This window comes from Myotis yumanensis, unplaced genomic scaffold (assembly GCF_028538775.1).
Source record: "Myotis yumanensis isolate MYYU_CA2020_CCGP unplaced genomic scaffold, mMyoYum1.0.hap1 SCAF_14, whole genome shotgun sequence".
NCBI classification, from domain to species: domain Eukaryota; kingdom Metazoa; phylum Chordata; class Mammalia; order Chiroptera; family Vespertilionidae; genus Myotis; species Myotis yumanensis.
The window spans coordinates 44,184,977-44,204,527 of NW_027223765.1; the positions used below are offsets into that span (position 1 = coordinate 44,184,977).

At 36.4% G+C, this 19,551-nt stretch overlaps 1 protein-coding gene across 5 annotated transcripts in view; it reads right to left on the reverse strand.

The window, feature by feature from the left end:
- The window catches only part of DNAH12 (dynein axonemal heavy chain 12), a 239,044-nt gene that overhangs the window by 122,249 nt on the left and 97,244 nt on the right, over window positions 1-19,551 (reverse strand). For 4 of the 5 annotated variants that reach the window (XM_070390827.1, XM_070390825.1, XM_070390823.1 and 1 more), the window contains exons 30-36: window positions 13,709-13,818; window positions 10,663-10,846; window positions 10,389-10,529; window positions 6,983-7,066; window positions 6,275-6,463; window positions 4,003-4,122; window positions 1,697-1,885 (exon numbers count right to left, since the gene is read on the reverse strand). In XM_070390827.1, coding sequence (XP_070246928.1) covers window positions 1,697-1,885; window positions 4,003-4,122; window positions 6,275-6,463; window positions 6,983-7,066; window positions 10,389-10,529; window positions 10,663-10,846; window positions 13,709-13,818 — 1,017 coding nt within the window. The remainder of the gene's footprint in view (window positions 1-1,696; window positions 1,886-4,002; window positions 4,123-6,274; window positions 6,464-6,982; window positions 7,067-10,388; window positions 10,530-10,662; window positions 10,847-13,708; window positions 13,819-19,551) is intronic. The other variant, XM_070390826.1, reaches the window with a different exon arrangement.

The window sequence follows — 19,551 nt, forward strand, 5'->3', positions numbered from 1 at the left end:
CAATAAAGATTTAAAAAAAAAAAAGAAAAGAAAACCAAAAAAAAAAAAAAAAAAAACCAAACAAACAAAAATAAAGTCAGAGTGAAAATGACAAATATCATATGATTTCACTCATATGTGAATTCTAAAATACAAAACAAACAAAACACAAACTCATAGATACAGCAAACAAACTGATGGCTGCCAGATGCGAAGGGTTTAGGGATCTAATTTAAACTATTTATTTAAAAGACATTTAAAAAAATTAATTGCAATCTGTTTATATAAAAGCCTAAGCGACTAGATGATGGGACAACTAGACAACCAAATGACTGACCGGTAGCTGTGATGTGCACCACCAGGGGACAGACACTTAATGCAGGAGCTGCCCCCTGGTGGTCAGTGCGCTCCCACAGCAAGAGCTCTGGTCAGCTGACAGAGGGGCGCCAGACGCTGGGCTGACTGCTGGCTAGCCTCTCCTTTGAACACTACCCCTGTGTCCACAAGCAGCAGGCACAGTGAGGCTGGGATGAGCGGGAGCTATGTGGTACCCAGCACAGGCTCCTCCCCCATCACCTGCCGCTTGGCACACCACTTCTCGCTGTGCGGGATTGATGCGGACAGTGGGCTGGAGCCCTAAGAGCTGGCAGGTAAGGTAAGGCTGGGCTGCGGCAGTGCAGAGATCCACTGATCCCCACAGGCTAGGCTGAGGGACCTCACCAGGTCTGATGTGGAGAAATTCATGCACCAGGCCTCTAGTTTAATATATTAAGGCCTGGTTAACTTACTTGGAAAAAATCAGATCTATAAATAAAATCTATTAGAACACAGCTAAATCACATAGAGTGAAAAAGGTGAAGGGATTGAGAAGTACAAATTGGTAGTTACAAAATAGTCACGGGGAATGTAAAGTACAGCTTAGGGAATATAGTGAATAATGTTGTTGTAACTATGTATGGGGTCAAGACTTATTGGAGGGATCATTTTGTAAGTTATATGACCACTATGCTGTACACCTGAATCTAATATAATACAGAATGTCAACTGTAATTGAAAAAACACCAGCAGTCACCCTCTCAAATATCATTTTCTCCTTTCCAACAGCAACTACAGTTAGCTCTTTAAGCTGGATATTTTGGCATTTTCCTCCAATTATTAAGGAATATGCTGTGTTATCACTCTTGGTTTTTTAGTTTTAGAAATTATTTTATTGATTTCTCATTGTGACTAATGAGGATGAAACTCTGGTCATATTCATAAAATTCTGTTTTTAAGAATGGTTTTGTGGAAAGATTTCTGCACTGGCAGTCAAGAGAACTAGGTTCAAGTCCTGACTCTTCTGGGCATTGCCTCTCTAGGTTTGTTTCTTAATCTATAAACCTCGAGATTTAGGTAAAAAATCCCAGATCTTATGACTTTATTAAGAAAAATTTGCATGAGTCAAATGATTATTCAAATGGTTACTGTTTAAAATAATCCTTTTGTAAATTATTTTAAAAGTGGAGAAAATATATTTAATTTAAATCTGAAATTTTAAACTATTCTTAAAGCAAGTTTATCTGTCTGTTCACAAGTTACAGGAGAAGAAACTAAAGAGAAAGAACTACAATGCTAACCACACAATTAAAAATAACTCTAGAATTGGAACTCAGGAATTTTGCCTGCTGATCCAAGATTGTGGTTTACAGCTTATCATAACAATAATTTTATATCATACCTCATACATGTAATCATATACCAAGCCTTTTTCATCAAAGTGGCATTCCCATTTACCCACAGAATCAGGCACTGGGATGCTTTCAATATTTCCCAGCATGATTGATCGTAGGAAAGAATCAAAAATAATGCGACCATTTGTATCACAACTTCCTCCAATGGACCAAATCAAAGAAAACATAAAACAAGCCTGTTGGTAAAAAACAAAAAGAAAAAACAGATAATAGTATGGTGATTGCCAGAGGGAAGAAGGATGGGGAAAGTAGAAGGGAAAGGGGGCATAAATAGTGATGGAAGGAGACTTGACTTGGAGTGGTAAACACACAATACAATATACAGATGATGTATTGTAGAATTGCATACCTGAAACCAGTATAATTTTATTAACAAATGTCACCCCAATAAATTAAATTAAAAACATTTAATTTAAACTCATTATTTAAAAGAAATTTTTAAAGAATAAATTATAATTTAAGATATTAGGCCTGGTTAACTTACTTGGAAAAGATCAGATGTATAAATAAAATCTACTGGAACACAGCTAAATCACATAGAATCATTTCTCTTGCAATAATTATCTAAATTTAAAATGTCCATGCCAAATGACCTAGGAAATTATCTTTTAGGACTTTATCCTGAAATATATTTCCAACTGTTAAAATGATATATGTACAAGAAAATTCACTGTACCATTATTTGTGATACCAAAAGAATAAAAGGAACCCAAATGTTCTTCAATAGGGATCTGCTTAATTGGATTATGCTACATACACTAGAATACATGCAGCTGTTAAAAAAAGAAGATAATATGGAATGATCTCCAAGATATATTGTGAGAAAAGATGTAAATAAGTATAGATGGTATGCTAACATGTATAAAAATGTATACAGACCTGGCCAGTTTGGTTCAGTGGAGAGAGTATTGGCCTGTGGACTGAGGAGTTCCAGGTTTGATTCTGATCAAAGTCACATGCCCAGGTAGTGAGCTCAATCCCCAGTGGGGGGCATGCAGGAGGCAGCCGATCAATGACTCTCTCATCATTCATGTTTCTATCTCTCTCTCCCTCTCCCTTCCTCTCTGAAATCAATAAAATATATTGTAAATGTATACACATAAGAGTATGCATCAAATACCTCTAGCAGGCTATCTGGGCACTGGTAATAGTAGTTGACCTGAGAGTGGCTGGAGGACTGGTATGGATGGAAAACCTACTTTTGACTTTCAAATTTTACTCAGGGCACATGCCTTACCTAGTTTAAACATCTATCAAATATATTTTGAGAGGAAATTTTCAGCCTGATATAGATCTATATTTGTCTAAAAATGATTCTGAAACATTAAAATAATTTTGGGAGTTTAGGTTTACCAACAGAATGAAAAATTCCAGGAAATATATAACATGAAGGTTACATAGGGAAACTATTCCTAAGATACTTTTATTTTATAGAAAGATAGCACTTACATGTATGGAAGAATATTAAAAACTAATTCTGTTAAAGGCAGTTCCAAACTTAGGGAGAAATAGGGATATGAATAAATTACATTTCAAACATGTCTGTTCAATTTCTTTGAAAGTGGAGAGAAATAAAGACAAAGGGAGAGGGGAAAGGAAGAGATTATGGTTAGCAGGGAACACTGGAATGTGAGATGTCTGAAGTAATTTTCTGTGGCAACAGATGAAGGGGAAACAACAGGAAGAAACTGCTATTACCAAATTAGAAGAGAAGGTAGACTGAGCAGAGGAGATCAAGACTTTCAGGAATAAGGTGATGGATGGGAAAGTAGCCTAACACCAAGGAAGAGAGCAAAACCACTCTTTCCTTTGGCTCCCTCAGAGTGATGTTCTCTGGCTTTCTCTGACTTCTAGATATTAGCCATCCTGGACGAGTGAATCCTTCCTACCCCTGTAGGGATTCTGCCAGCAATGCTCCACCCAACAGGTGTGTGCCTACTCCTTGTCTTTTGTAGCCAGCTTCTTGCAGTCTGCATGCTGGTTTAAGATTAAGACAAAATCAATTCACCTAAAGTCCATATTGGATTAATATGAAGTCACCTTATTGTTTATCAAATTATGATATTTTATCAATAACAGGGTAGATTTGGTTTGTTCTGACATATTTTACTTTCTTTAAAGTGTTTTTTAAATCAAAATACCAGGTAAGGGCAACTTTAATGTCTTCAGTTATTCTTTCAGTGCTCATCAAAAACCAGCTCTGGATCTTACAATGTCATTCTCAGTACAAGTATCATTTGTCAGAGGCATATTTTAGTCTATAATCAAATACCACATTAAGAATAAAACCAACCATAATCCAAACATGAATGTGCTTGCTTGTAGGATCATTTTCTACCACGTCACAGAGGAGTACTTCAAAGAGGCGTGTGAGAGATACAACTGCATTGCTATCACTTGTAGGAATCAGTTCCTGTAAAGTGAAAAAAATATTATACTTTTCTTTCATCTTATTTAAAAAAATAAAAGAAGATAAATATTTTAAAAACTGATAAAAGCATATAAAGAATTTAAACTGTATACATGATAAATACATCTCTCAAATATTTTGGTTTAGCATATTCCATAGTTTTATATAACATATTCTAAATTATCTAAGAAATAAATTAGCTACTGTAAGAGAATAAACAGTGTTCTAGGGGTAGAAATAAAGTCTCTAACTGCCATTCATTCATTATTTATTCAACAAAACACTTATAAAAAACATGTTATACGTATATACCAAGCCAGGAGTTATAGAAAGAAAACACACACACTATCTGAAAAGTAGTGATATTGAAGTTAAGTGGACAGAAGTAATATGGGGTGATACTGACAAGGCAGAGGAAGTATCAGGGTGGAGAGAGGCTCCTAGAGTACTTGAGATAAACAATTAGCCCAGACCCAGGGAAGAGGTCAAGAAGGAAAGTGGGAGAGGAATAAATCAAGAAAGGCTTCCCAGATTAAGTAATAGCTGAGCTAAATTTGGGTGGAAAAAGTTAGCCAGGTGCTAAAAGAAAGGGCATTCAAAACAGGAGAAACTTTATATTCACAGAAATGGAAATATAATTGGACCCAGAATTAAGGGAATTTTTTAGGATGTGAAAATAGCTTGTGGAAAAGGAGTGGCAAGAAATAAGGCTTGAGAAGCAGACAGGGATCAGATTCTCAAAGGCTTTGTAGCCTGTGATAAGATTTCATGCTAAGAAAAGAGGGTTACAATAGAGGATGATTTTAAGTAGGAGAGTAAATGGAATGAATTTGTGTTTTGGAATCTTCATTCTGGTACCAGGATGTAGACTGGACCAGAGCAGCTCTATTGTATAGATTCAAGTAGAAAATGATTAAGGTCAGAACAAAGGTTACTATTATAGGTAGAAGTGGGGTGATCAAAGGAACTGGGATGGAGAGAAGATGTCAAATATAAAAGTTAGCAAGGAGGGAAAATCCATAGATCTTGGGGACTAACTGAATGTGGAAAATATGGGAATGAATTATAAGAAGAAAATCCATCACTCAGAAGCGTATTTTGTATTATTTACAACATGTAATATTAGAGCTTTAAAATACAAAAACTAAAAAGTGACTTTACCTGTATATTTTCTTTATAAAAACATTGTACAGAATCTTCATAAAGCAGAAATTTTTTATTTTTTTCCTTTAATGCAGAATATTTTTCCTATCTTAAATAATATTTTAGGATAAAGAAATCTACTGAATGAATACCCCTTTGTCTTCTCTAGATCAATATACAGTGTGGGGCAAAAAAGGTTTCTAGTTGTTCATATGAAAAACAACACAATAATTTATACATAATAATACAAGAATAAAGTGTTTCACGTACTCACAACTGGAAACCTACTTTGCCCCACTCTGTATTTATTTATATGTAAGAAACGAATGTTTGTGCATGTGTGTCTGTGTGTATATGTATGTGGTGGGTTGAATTTTGGTCCCCTCACAGATTTGCCCATGTCCTAATTAATCCCATGGACTCATGAATATCTTATTTGCAAAAAGTGTCTTTGAAGATGCAATTAAGAATCTCAAGATGAGGAGAATATTCTGAATTATTTGATAGACCCTAAATTTAAGGTCCTCAATCTTTATGAGTCACACAGTGGAGAGACAGAATAGAAAACCAGGTAAACATAAAGGAAGAGACTTAGAGTTATACAGCTACAAGACAAGTAATATCCAAAGCCAAAAGAAGCTGGAAGAGGTAAGGAAAGGCTCTCCCTTATAGCTTCCAGAGGAAGCGTGGCCCTGCCAATGTCTTTTTCTTTTTAAATGAATTTTTTGGAGTGACATTGGTTAGTAAAATTATATAGGTTCGAGTGTATAATTCTATAGTACATCATCTGTAGATTGTATTTGTGTTCACCACCCAAGGTCAGGTCTCCTCTGTCACCATTTATCCCCCCTTTACCCTCTTCTACCAGCCCCCACTTCCCCTTTCCCTCAGGTAATCACCATACTGTTGTCTGTATAAATAATTTCAATTTTTAAAGTTTTTTTTTAATCCCTTCACCTATTCACCCAGCTCCCTAAATACATTTCAGTGGGTCAGAGAACGGCAGTGTTACCTTGCACTGTTTCTTACGAAGCCTTAAAGAGGGCCATATTAACCAGTCAAAAAGTCCTCTCAGGAGAGCCTGATGTTCATGTTCCTGTAAAGGTCCCTTCAGTGAACTCAACCATGAAGACACAAGCGGTTCCCATCCTAATTGTGAGGGTTCCAAATAAATCATGCCACAGCGGCTTACAGTGGCGGGCTAGAGAAAAAAGACAAATTTTCTTTTTCCAATGTTGCTTCTATAGCAGTAGTAGCTGGAAGTTACTAACTACTACTTTGCATAACTTATAAAGCCCTTCACAATCTGGCTTCTGTCTTTCTCTATAGCCTCACATACTATTTGAACTATTTAAAGTTACAGTTCCCCAAGCATGCCTTGGCTTCAGGTCTTTATATCTTGTCATGATTTGGAATACCCAGCCCCAAACAATCTCCCTGGAGAAGTCTTACCTCTCAAAACCAGATCAAACACGCAATTGTTTTCCATACCCTTCTGGGGCACTCACCCTCTCCACATTCTTAGAGCACTTACATGTAGCTCTATATTGGGATTATTTATTAGCATGCTTCTCATCTTCCCTAAATGAGCCTACACTGTGTCTTATTCATCTTTGTATTTCTAGTGTCTAACTCATCTTCTGAAACATAATTAAAACACTTATTGATTAAATAAATAAATGAATAAACAAACAATTGTTATAGTAAATTGTGAACTTACTGAGGCCTGGGAAAGGTCCATTGCTTCAAAGATTAGGCTCATTTGAGGGGACATTTGAATGATTTCTCCACTCATAAGGCAAAGCTAAAAACAATTATTTTTTCAAATGTTTATGTAAAAATTTTTCAAACTTCTCAAATGAAAATGTATTTTAGTTATAAGATAATATATGTGACATGATGTAATAAGTAAATATGAATACTCATATACTTATCTCCTAGATTTATCAATGTTAATATTTTGCCATTTTTGCCTCTTTTAAAAAAATTATTTTAAAGATCATTACATATACCATGACATTTTACATGCCAATATTCATCTAAAAAATAAGGTCTTTTCTATATCACCACACTATGACCACATCTAACACAATTACCAATAATTCCTTAATATCATCAACTCACCCAATATTTACATTTTCTCAATTGTGCCAGAAATGTCTTTTCAACTGATTTACTGAAACAAAAATTCAATCAATGACCATGAATTGTGTCTGCTATGCCCCCTTGGTCCCTTTTAATCTAAAATATTCCTTTTTGATCAAATATGTAAAATTGAATTTATCAACTTCTCCCTTTCTGCCAAATGCCTTTCTTGTTCATTATTACTAAAGCCATTCTGTCTTCTTAATCTCTTTGGCTTCTAACTTTGGAATTATCAAGTTTTAATAATTTAATAATAATTATTAATTATTGATATTCCAAGTTAATTTCATTACTAAGTCTCTTAAATACTTCCTATTCATTTATTTTTCAGTATTTCTTCTCTGCTTCTACCATTACAACTCTAGTTTCAGTTTTGTCCCTGTCTAGTTATATGTCAATAACATGGCATTTAACATTTCTGAATCTGCTTATAAATAAATGGTCTATACCTGGACTGTCCAATGTGTTAACCAGTAATCATATGTGGCTATTTATATTTAACTTGAAATTCATGCAAGAGTAGGCCTTCCTTCCCCCAGCTGCTGGCACTGACTTCCCTCTGACACCCGGGACCCAAGCTTCCCTCACAGCCCCAGGATGTCCTGTCTAATTAGCATATTACACTTTTATTATTATATATTTTAGCTAATTACATTTTTAAAAATTTAAAGTCCGTTCTTCAATTGTACTAAGCCACATTTCAGATGCTCAATATGTGAGTAAATACTCAATAAGCCACATGTGACTAGTGGCTACTTTGTTGGACAGTGCAGATATTTACATCATTGCAGAAAGTTCTATTGGACAATGCTAGTCTAGAATACTATTAACTTTTCAACAGATTATTTCAGCAAACATTCTTCTACTTGCTACAAATTTGGGAGGTAGAATCAGCCTTCTCCTTATACCCTCATGCTGTTTCTCAAATACTTCTACTCCACCCCCCAGTACAATCCTTGCTCTTTTGACAACCCCTGCTTGCTGCTGTCACTCACCAACACCCAATCATTCCCCTCTGTTAGCTACAACCTTCATACTTGGTTTAATCTTCTTTCTCCTATAACTCTGGCCTGATCCAGTGCTCAGAGGGGGAGCATCTCATAAAACTTGGACCCTTGACCACTTGGTCTTCACTTATTCTCCTACTCCACTCCAGCCATCCACTTATATACCTGGGGCCTTCTCTTACTGAAACACTAAACAATTCTAAAATACTAAGTTTGAGCATCCCAATTTCTGCCCACAGACTCCCACCCATCCAGCTCTCTTGCTCATTAATTCATACCACACTTGCTCTTCATTTTCTTTTATTTTTTATTTTTTAAAGTATTGCATATGTTTTCTTTTTCCCTGTTGCTCTTCATTTTCATATCCCTGTTGTTCCCACTTCCTCCATTATTAAGCAACTTCAGTTCTTTGGCCTAGCACTTCTACCATTCTCATGCCAATATCTTAAAGTCTTCCTGTATTTCCAGTCTAGCAACATTATCCACACACACACACACACACCCAAACCACTTATACTCTTAAAGAAAATCTCACAAAGGCAGACCTTGGCACTACTACTAATAATTCATGGTCTTCAATTCAATCAAGTTCTCAGTAACACTCTGATATGCTTCTATAGTTTCCTAGGCAGCTCTTTCCCGTTTTCCTAATGGCTCCTTTAAATCTTCTCCTTTCTCCTCAAGTGTGCAAAAGAAATAGGGCCTGCAACTTCACAAAGTAAAAATAAATAACCAAAAAGATTTGTCTTCAAATTTCCACTTTCAAATCCATACTTTCACCTGTGTCTATATCTATCCTTTACTGCTTCCCTCTTACCCAATATGAAATAATCCTTCTACCTGGCTATGAATTCTTAGACTTGTCTCTACTGGTTAACCCCTCTCTTGTGAATCATCACTGTATCTTCTCTGTTCCCTCCTCCGCCCCCCTCTTAGCTTAGTCAGTATGACTAAATTTATGAAAGAATATGAATAAATGACCAATCACCTATGATAAAGTACTGAAGTATATGTTTGAATGCTAATTAAATTAATTTGCTTGTTTAGTGGTATAGTAATTTCATGTAAATATGAAAATAAATTGTGGTATATTCATACAGTAGAACATAAACACAGACATAAAAAGAATAAATAAATAAAATGGAACTATAACAACATGAACATCACAGATACTATACTGACTTAAAAAAAGAAAACACTTAAGAGTATAATTCCATTCCATGAAGTTCAAGAACCAGCAAAACTAATTTATCACAGTAGAAGTCAGAATAGTTATTGCTCCTGGGGTATACTGATTGGGAAGGGACATGAATGAACTTTGTAAGATACAAGAAATTTTAGGCATCTTTACCTAGGTGACAATTATGTGAGGGTATACTTATGTAAAAAAACACATAGAATTTAAACTTAAAGTTTTATGCTGTATGTATGTTCTCTCTCAATTAAAATAAATACTAGAAGTCTTCCATTTTCTACTTCTTTGTATATGTTATAGATTCTAAGGTAATATACCACATATAGCACTGAAGCATTCGATGTTTTAAAAAAGGAATGTAAAAAAAGGAATGTAGTCTTTTTCTTTTTTCCTAAAATATTAATTTAAAGTTCTGAAGAAACCATAGGTCTGTAGTTACTTTATAAATTATTATCACCTATTACATTAGTATGCCTTCCTGCTAACATAGTAATTTAATACAATATACTTTTATTTTATAAAAATTAAGCAAAGAATTTACGGAAAAATTTTCATTGGAAATATCATTTATAAAGTTATGCAACTTTCTGCATCCTTTATTTCAAATATACATCCTAAGTGATTAGTTGTTGAACTTACAACATTCCTTTGCTTTTTAAAATTGTGGTAAAAAAATACAACATTAAAGTTATCATATTAGCCATTTTTAAGTTTATAATTCAGTAGTGTTAGTTATATTCATATTGTGCATGTCTTGTTTTTAATGATGATGATTTTACCTTTTTATTATCATCCAATACTGTGTTCATGCTCTCTATCCACAAGGTGTCAATGGGACCATCAAATACAACCCATTTCCGGTCAGTTGTTTCTGATAAGGCAAATTCTCTAAAAGTGTTAGCCACAATACCATCAGTCCACTGAGGAGGAAAAAAGGAAAAATTGGAAAGCTTCCTATATAGAACTACAAAGTGATTATATGAAAACATTTCAAATCTTTTGGTTTAATGTGCATTGTCAATAAGAGTTGAGAATGTTTATACTATACATTACCTCATGAGATACTGGGTCAAACTGTCCAAAAAGTTGGCCCATAGTAATGGATTTGGGGTTTACAGTCCTATAAATGACCTTTTCTTCCTCTCCATAGCCACGTTCATGCATAAGAGTTAGAGTATCAGCCAGCACATGCAGAACTTCTGTCTTAGCAGCAAAAGGTTCTCCTACTAACATAAAACTATTAAGGAAGAGAAGTAATTAAACAATGACTCTAAAAATAATAGTAAATTAAATTATTTGCCTATATAGTGGTATGTAAAATTTTACCCTAATTACTACATATAATTTTTGAAATCATATGAATTTTTCTCAGACATGAGGAAAATACATTTAACTTCTGAAATGGTTGATCTCTAAATCAAATTATCTACATTAATACCATTATCTGCAAAAGAGAATATAATAAAAATCTTCAAATGAAAATTTAATAATTGTATGCTCTTAAAATAAATAAAAAATGTTTTGGGTCCTTCTAAGGAGCGGAGTAAAGATTCTCTTTCCTCAAGTCTTCACTTGCTATAGCAATTATTAGTGCTTTTGGCCAAACACTTCTGAATCTCCTCACTTTCTGTGGAAGTAATAGGTGACTAATGAGTAATCAGTGGAAATGATGGGTGTTACCTCCTAGCATGGGATAGATAATTGCCAGAGAGGGACCTTACAGAGTTCTCTCTTTTCCCTCTAGCACAGCCATGACCTACAATGTAGAGATGGTTCCCACAGCCTGGCACCCTGTGTTAATTATGATGAGTAGAACCTCCCTGTTAACCTATGATGGACACAATATGAAAGAGAAATAAACCTTTGTTTCTTAAGACACTAAAATTTGGGCGCTGATTGTTTCTACAGAATATCCTAGTCCAGTGATGGCGAACCTATGACACAAGTGTCAGAGGTGACACACGAACTCATTTTTTTGGTTGATTTTTCTTTGTTAAATGGCATTTAAATATATAAAATAAATATCAAAAATATAAATCTTTGTCTTACAATGGTTTCAAATATCAAAAAATTTCTATATGTGACACAGCACCAGAGTTAAGTTAGGGTTTTTCAAAATGCTGACATGCTGAGCTCAAAAGGTTCGCCATCACTGTTCTAGCCCATCCTAGAAGAGGGGAAGGTATTCTTGCTATAATAAAAAAGACTAAAATATGTGACATCAGCTTAGAGGCTAGGACAGTGGTCAGCAAACTCATTAGTCAACAGAGCCAAATATCAACAGTACAACGATTGAAATTTCTTTTGAGAGCCAAATTTTTTAAACTTAAACTATATAGGTAGATACATTGTTATTAACTTAATTAGGGTACTCCTAAGGCTTAGGAAGAGCCACACTCAAGGGGCCAAAGAGCCACATGTGGCTCGCGAGCCACAGTTTGCTGACCACTGGTAGGCTAAAACACATGTGAATGTTCAAGACTTAAAAATGATCCTTGGGGGTCCTGGCCAGGTGGCTCAGTTGGTTGGAGTGTCGTTTCATACACCAAAAGGTTTTGGGTTCGATCCTAGTCAGGGTATATACCTAGGTTGTGGGTTTGATCCCCTTCGGGACACATACAGGAAGCAACTTCCTTCCTCTCTCTCTCAAATCAATAAACATATCTTCAGGTGAAAAAAATAAAAGATCCTTGGGTATTGGATGCATGAGAGTTGATTGTATTAGTATTCCCTCTATTTTTGCTTGTTCGAAAAATTATATAATACAAAGATTGTTTCTTTAAAAATCCTGCCCTTAAAATAATAATGATCTTTGAGACCTGAACTTTTTATAGGCGGGAAGCAGGTTGAAAACATTTCTCAACTCCAAGGACATTTTCTCTATTGTCTACTTCACATGTGACCAGGAAAGAAAATGAAAAGATCTCTCAGGCCAAAACCAGTTTGGCTCAGTGGATAGAGCGTCGGCCTGGGGACTGAAAGGTCCCAGGTTCGATTCCGGTCAAGGGCATGTACCTTGGTTGCGGGCACATTCCCAGTAGATGTGCAGGAGGCAGCTGATCGATGTTTCTCTCTCATCGATGTTTCTAACTCTCTATCTCTCTCCCTTCCTCTCTGTAAAAAATCAATAAAATATTTTTAAAAAGATTATTAATGTGATATTAAAAAAAAATTTAAAAAAAGAAAAGAAAAGATCTCTCAGAAGGTCAAACCAAGGTCCATAGAGAACAGTTAACTGGAAAGCCCCTCGCAGGGAGAATAAAGCAAATATGGAACCAGGTTTTATGGAGTTTTAAGTTTATACAATTGGTAGGGGAGGCTGTCTAAAGATAGGAAAAAATATATATGTAATTATAAATACAAAATGTCCACAGCCACTTTAATGACACCCTGTATAATAACTTATGACTCCTTGGAGGGGCCCCTACAAGTGAGAGGTCCTGAAGTTTAAATTCCATTAGTTTCACCCAATCTATCTCTGGAATTGGGACCCCCGCATGCCCACCTGGGTTTCAGAATTGCTACCGATCAGTGTTGGCTATATCTCCTATTTGTCTTCTATTCTTCTATTTCTAAAGGAGAGTGTTTGCTCTAATAACCCTGTTCCGGTAAACCCACTTCTATAATATTGGGTGTGTGAAGGGCAGATAACTTGTCTTTCTAGTTCCTAGGTCTCTGGATCAAGAAGAACAACTTCCAAATTTGATACAGAAACTATCATGCATCATCTAGATATCCTGAACTTTGAGTCTGGTTCATTGATTGACTGGAACTTTTAGGTTGTCTCCCTGAGAAAAAAAGAGTGTATTTTATGTGCATGAAGGAGATTGAATAACATACTTGATGATCAAAAGGGAAAGTTGTGTTGATCATCACTGAATGAGCCTTCCCAATCCTTGTTGGTCATGTAGCATGAGAAAGAAATAAACTTTTGTTTTTAAGCCACTGGTATAGAACTAGGAGGTGGAAGATGTTTCCTCCCTAGCCATCTAGCATATGAAGTTTGCTGAGTCTTTTGATACACAAATTTAGTTGGTTTAATAGCTTAATTTAAAAATAACATCTAACACTGGCAAACAATGTTAATCTATAATCTTACCCATGTCTAACAATCATCATTTCATATGTCTGAATCATTTTTTCTATAAAAAATTTCACAGGCTGAAGATTGCGTACTTTGCAGACTTCATGAGCACATTCCAAAAATTCCTAAAATAAAAGAAAAATGGAATGCATTTCTATAAAATGGTATTATACTATAAATCATGTCATACTTATAAATGTAGGCTTTTTATTTACAAATAAGAAAACTATCTTCTTATATTGAAAAATTATTTCTTGAAGCTTTATTTTTTAATTGAAAGGAGGAACAGAATTAAAATACTTTAAAATTATCAGTATTCCCCATTATAAGTTATTAAAGATACTAGAAGCCTGGTGCACAAAAATTCGTGCACTCAGGGGGTCCCTCAGCCCAGCCTATGCTCTCTCATAGTCCAGGACCCCTTGGGGAATGTCCACATGCCAGCTTAGGTCTGCTCCCTGGGGGATTGGGCCTAAGCTGGCAGTCAGACATCCCTCTGGCAGCCCAGAAGCCCTCGGGGGATGTCCACCTGCCAGCTTAGGGAGCGGTCCTAAGCCACATTCGGACATCCTTAGCACTGCCGAGGATGCAGGAGAGGCTCCCACCACCTCCGCTCTGCTTGCAGTCGTCAGCCCGGCTTGTGGCTGAGCAGAGCTCCCCCTGTGGGAGGGCACTGACCATCAGGGGCAGCTCCTATGTTGAGCATATGCCCCCTGGTGGTCAGTGTGCGTCACAGCCACCAGTCGTTCCGGGTCGTTCCACTGTTAGGGTCAATTTACATATTACCCTTTTATTATATAGGATAGCACCATAGCACTGTGTATATGCTACATGACACAATTCCTTTTAATAGTGATTTCCAGAATTTAACTTTTGGATAGGCTATAGAAGAACATGCCAAACAATCCTTTATACTGTACTAACTAGAAATAAACAAGGAAGCTTAAAAAATATCCATAAGTATTTGAAGATACAGGAGTACTTTGAATACAAATAAGTCTAAAAGAACTAAATTTCAGAAAGGAATGAGCCTTTCTTAGGTGAATACAAATCACAGCTAATTTTGCCCTGGGAGCATTTTTTAAGTGTAAACATAGATGTTAGTGGATTGGATCTGCTTTAGGCATAGAGACTTTGCTGAAGTAAGGAGAAACCAACAGAGATTTTAATGGTCATGTGTGACAGATTTTAATCTGGAGGAGCCTCAAGTACAAAGCTTTTTCTCTGCTTTTGCTGAATAAGGCACATATAGAGAGAAATTTCCTTAGTCTTGGGATATATATCCCAAAATTCTGCTAGAGGGAGGGCCCTTTAACACAGGACAATTCTCACCCTTAAAGACAATTGAAACCAGAGGTAAACTGAATCTCAACAACTCTGCAACAAAACTCTGACTTAGTTAGACTCTGGCTGGCATGGCTCAGTGGTTGGAGCATTGGCCTGCACAAGGGAACTTTGAAAGACAAAAAGCAATTGCCATGAAGCATCATAAAACATTTCCATTTGTTCTGTCTTCTTTTGTAATAGCAACAAAAAATACAATGCAATATAAAAAAAAAACCCACAACTTTACACTTATGAAAGATTCAGGCTGCTTCAATCAAATGTACCATCATCACAAATACAATAAAAGCATCATCACCTCAGTTTCTAAGTCTATACTTAAATAACTCCTTTACTTTAGTAAGATTTCAAGTGGGCATTATATGCCTATTTATCTCAGAGTGTCAAAATTTCCAACATTCCTCCTATGAACTTAGGCTCACAATGACTAGAAGTAAAGTTCATTTGATTTTATCATATACAACTTAATCCCTCCAGCTTCAGTAGCTTAAGTCTAAGAATGATATGATGTATGTGTGTATAACCCATTGTGAACAATCCTACTTAACTACCATTAGTTTATTAAGGCATACAATAATAGCAGTTAATTCAGTTTCAGGTTGTATAAAACTGAAGTTGGTGAAAAACTAAGGATTATGGATTGCAAAACAGCTCTTTAAACTCATTTACATGCTTTACATGTTTGGAATGTGCCTTCACATAGAGTACTGTCATGCAGACTACCTACTTGCTGTTTTCTATTGACTAGACACTGCCTTCCCTTTCTTAGCATGAGAATGTTTATTCAATTGAACGTCTTGATTTTACATAATATAGCATCAGGAATGGTAATTACACTGTCTTGAAATTTAATCTGTCCATTTGTTTATAATCAAAAGCATATCAGAAATCTGTCAGTCCAGGTAATGAAACACTCCCAAATATTCAGTTTTACTATTAAAGTCCCAGTAGTATTTTTCAAATTGGAATCTATGGATCCATGAGTCTATTTCTGTATTCACGGGAATGCAAGAACTCTCCAAAAGAATGGTAAGATTTTTATTTCTAAAAATCCTTAGTTTTTCACCAATTTCAGATATGCTAAAAATCATATTAGCATATCCTGAATTATCTTGATAATTATCTGTGGTATAATACAAAAATATATATGGTCTTTGACACTTCCCCCCTACCTGGCACAGAGCTCCTACAACCCTTGGGATTTCTTGAGTCTTTTGCTATTCACAATGAGCCCTTTTTAATCACATCTGAGTTTACTTAGGTTAAGGACACTAGATAGCCTCAGTATGAAACTAGTCACCAGAAAGACACATTGATTTGAGGGCTGGACTTTCAGCTCTACCTACCAGCCTTGAGGAAGGAGAGGGGGAGGGCTGAAGATTGAGTTCTACAAAAACTCTGAATGAAATTCAGGGAGCTTCTGGTTTGGTGAACACGCCAAGTTGCAGGGAGGGTGACACACCCTTAGGCCGTGGAAGCTCCACTGCTGCCACTTTCCCATATCTCGCCTTGAGTTGTATCCTTTATAAAAACCAGTAAATATAAATAAACTGTGTTTCTGAGTTTTGTGAGCTGTTCTAGCAAATTATCAAACCTGGAGGGCAGGGGGAGGGCAGGGAAACCCCTGAAGTACAATGGCCTAGAACTTGAGACTGCTATCAGAAGTGAGGGATAGTTTTATAGGACCAAGCCCCAATTTGGAATCTGACACTAATTCCAGGTGGTTAGTGTCAGAATTGAATTGTTGAACACCCAGTTGGTTTCTAGAGAATAAAAAAATTGGTTGTTGGTTGTAAAAAATACCCTAGAATCACCACAATCTGATTCTGTCATAGGACATATATTAGTATTTGAGTTTGAAGATTAAAAACAAGGAGAACCTAAGACCTTAGACCAGGGGTGGGCAACCCCTGGCACGCGTGCCAAACATGGCACGCCAGTAACTTTTGCTGGCATGCGAAACCCTCTCTTATAATCTTCCATTTACAATTTTTGTGAACATTGGAATGACTTAAATGTTAAACTACAAGGAACTGGCAAGACACTTGATGTTATGTTTGGTTACATAAAGAAACTGGAAGTCTTTAAGAGGGATGTGGATGGTGAGAGATTTAGATATTTCCCAAACCTCAAGAGGCACATCAAAGACCTCCCAAAAGATGACAGAACAGACTGTCAATGCCTTCAAAAGCTGTTTTTAAACATCATCGAGTCAACTATTGAGCAGTTCTTCTCAAGATTTGCGAAATTCAGAGAACTGGAAGAGACAGCAAAATTCATGAGGTTTCCAGACAGCATGAAACGGGAGCAACTAAACTTACAAATGTTTTCATGGATAGACATGGCTGACTTTGAAATGCAGTTGATTGAATTTCAGAGTAGCTCAATTTGGAAGCAGAAATGTATTGACCTTAGAGTTGACTTGGAAAACATTGAAAAAAGGTGATTCGAGACAGGAGTACTAGAGAGAAATGTCGAAAACGAACTATTGAGGACTTGGAATGCCATTCCAGAAAATTTTTTCTGTTTAAAAAACTCTGCAACAGCATTACTCTCCATGTTTTCATCCACATACACTTGTGAATCTTTGTTCTCAGTGATGAATTTTGTTAAGTCTCGTAATAGGAGTAGCCTGGCGGATGAAAGTAGTAGCTCGTGCATATCTCTGAAGGTCACGAAATATAAACCTGATGTAAAATCTCTGTCATCAGTGATGCAGCAGCAAAAGTCCCACTGATAATATCAAATGGAGTCATAAATTTTTCTGTCAGACTATCAGTGTACATGTATACATTAAAAAATAAATGTATTTTTCATCATCATATACTGTGTTTTTGTCGTTCGAATGAATTTCATTATTTCTTCAAGGTTCTTCACATACGTACACCTTAAGAGATATCAAGTAGGTGTAACATGTTCTCAAAAAATTAGGGTTGGCACACAGAATTTTGAGTCAGAGATTTTGCTAGTTTTGGCACGCACTCACAAAAAGGTTGCCACCCCTGCCTTAGACTTAAGACCTTAGAACTTAGCTCCTTTAGTTAAGCTCCTCTGACCCCTAATACCTTTCAAAATTATATCTTGTCTCTGGACTCTTTATTAGTCTCTAGATTCCTATTTAATCTACGCATGGCCTTCTCCAGATTCCTGAACCCTTCTAGATGCTGGAATAAGAACCCCGGCATAATTGGCGCACCGAACTATGAACATTTTGGAGATGAAAGATTCGCCTGAGCGGAAACGGCACCAGTTATGGTGAAAACTCCTCCAAGCCCATGTGGATTCCTGCAACAACGGATCCCAGAGAGGAACTGAGGAGACTGCTCCAGCCACAGAACAGCAGTGGCCCCAGAGAAACAGTCCAGAAATGAAGATGGTGAAGACGCCTTACCATGCTAGCAGTCAGCAGCTGTGCATCGCTGCAGGTTGCCCAGGACCAAACCAGAGAAGGTCGGACCTGCATTGCCACCGTTTCTCCACCATCCAGAACTGAAATATCAATGCTGACATGTGCACATAAGAAACTGTTGGACATTGAAATCGAGACTCTAAGAACTGTTGGCCCACTGATGAACAAAAATAGATACAGAGGCAGAGCAGCATTGAACAGACTGTCAAACTATAGTGGGAAACCTGGGGAGGGTTAAGGAGGGGTGGTAAGAGATCAACCGAAGGACTTGTATGCATGCATATAAGAATAACCAATGGACACAAGACACTGGGGGGGTAGGGGAGGCGGGGGAATGTCAAGGGGGGGAAAAGGAGACATATGTAATATTCTTTGTAATACTTTAAGCAATAAAACAAAATTAAAAAAAAAAAAAAGAACTGTTGGCCCAGAAAGAAACTTACTGCAAACTGATTCCTTTGATGCCTGGCAGCAATTTAAAGGGACATGATAGAACTCTGTCCTTTCCATTGAATTTAAAAATCTTAAAACATACATTCTTGTTAAATTTTAAATAATCAAAAAGGGTAAGATGCTGGAGACCAGTTCCAGCATGTCATAATTATAAGAGTTTCATCAAAAGGTTGATGAGACTTAGGGACTCAACAGGGTTGAGTCACACATGTAGTCACCTGTTGGGAATGGATGAAGGCATTTCCCCAAACCTGAATAGGATACATTAAATTGATTGCGGCTTCCAGACAGCTAAAAGGCATCTTAATCTACATGTTATTGCCTCCTACTGGCCAAACACCTGAACAGCCATAGGCTAATTCCCCCATTCTGACAATGGACTCTGTAACCAAACCCTGACACTTTGAAGTGTATATCTCTGCCTTGCCTCAGGACAAATTGTGTTAATAAAAAGCATGGGGTCCTGGGGACAGAGAGAACCTAAGACCTTAGACTTAAGACCTTAGAACTTAGCTCCTTTACCTAAGCTCCTCTGACCTCCAATGCCTTTCAAAATTTAAAAAAAAAGGAGACAAAAAGTAAATAATGCTTTAAGTCAAGTGATAACTTAATGATATAAAAGCTCAAACAAACAAAAAAAGATTTCAAAGTA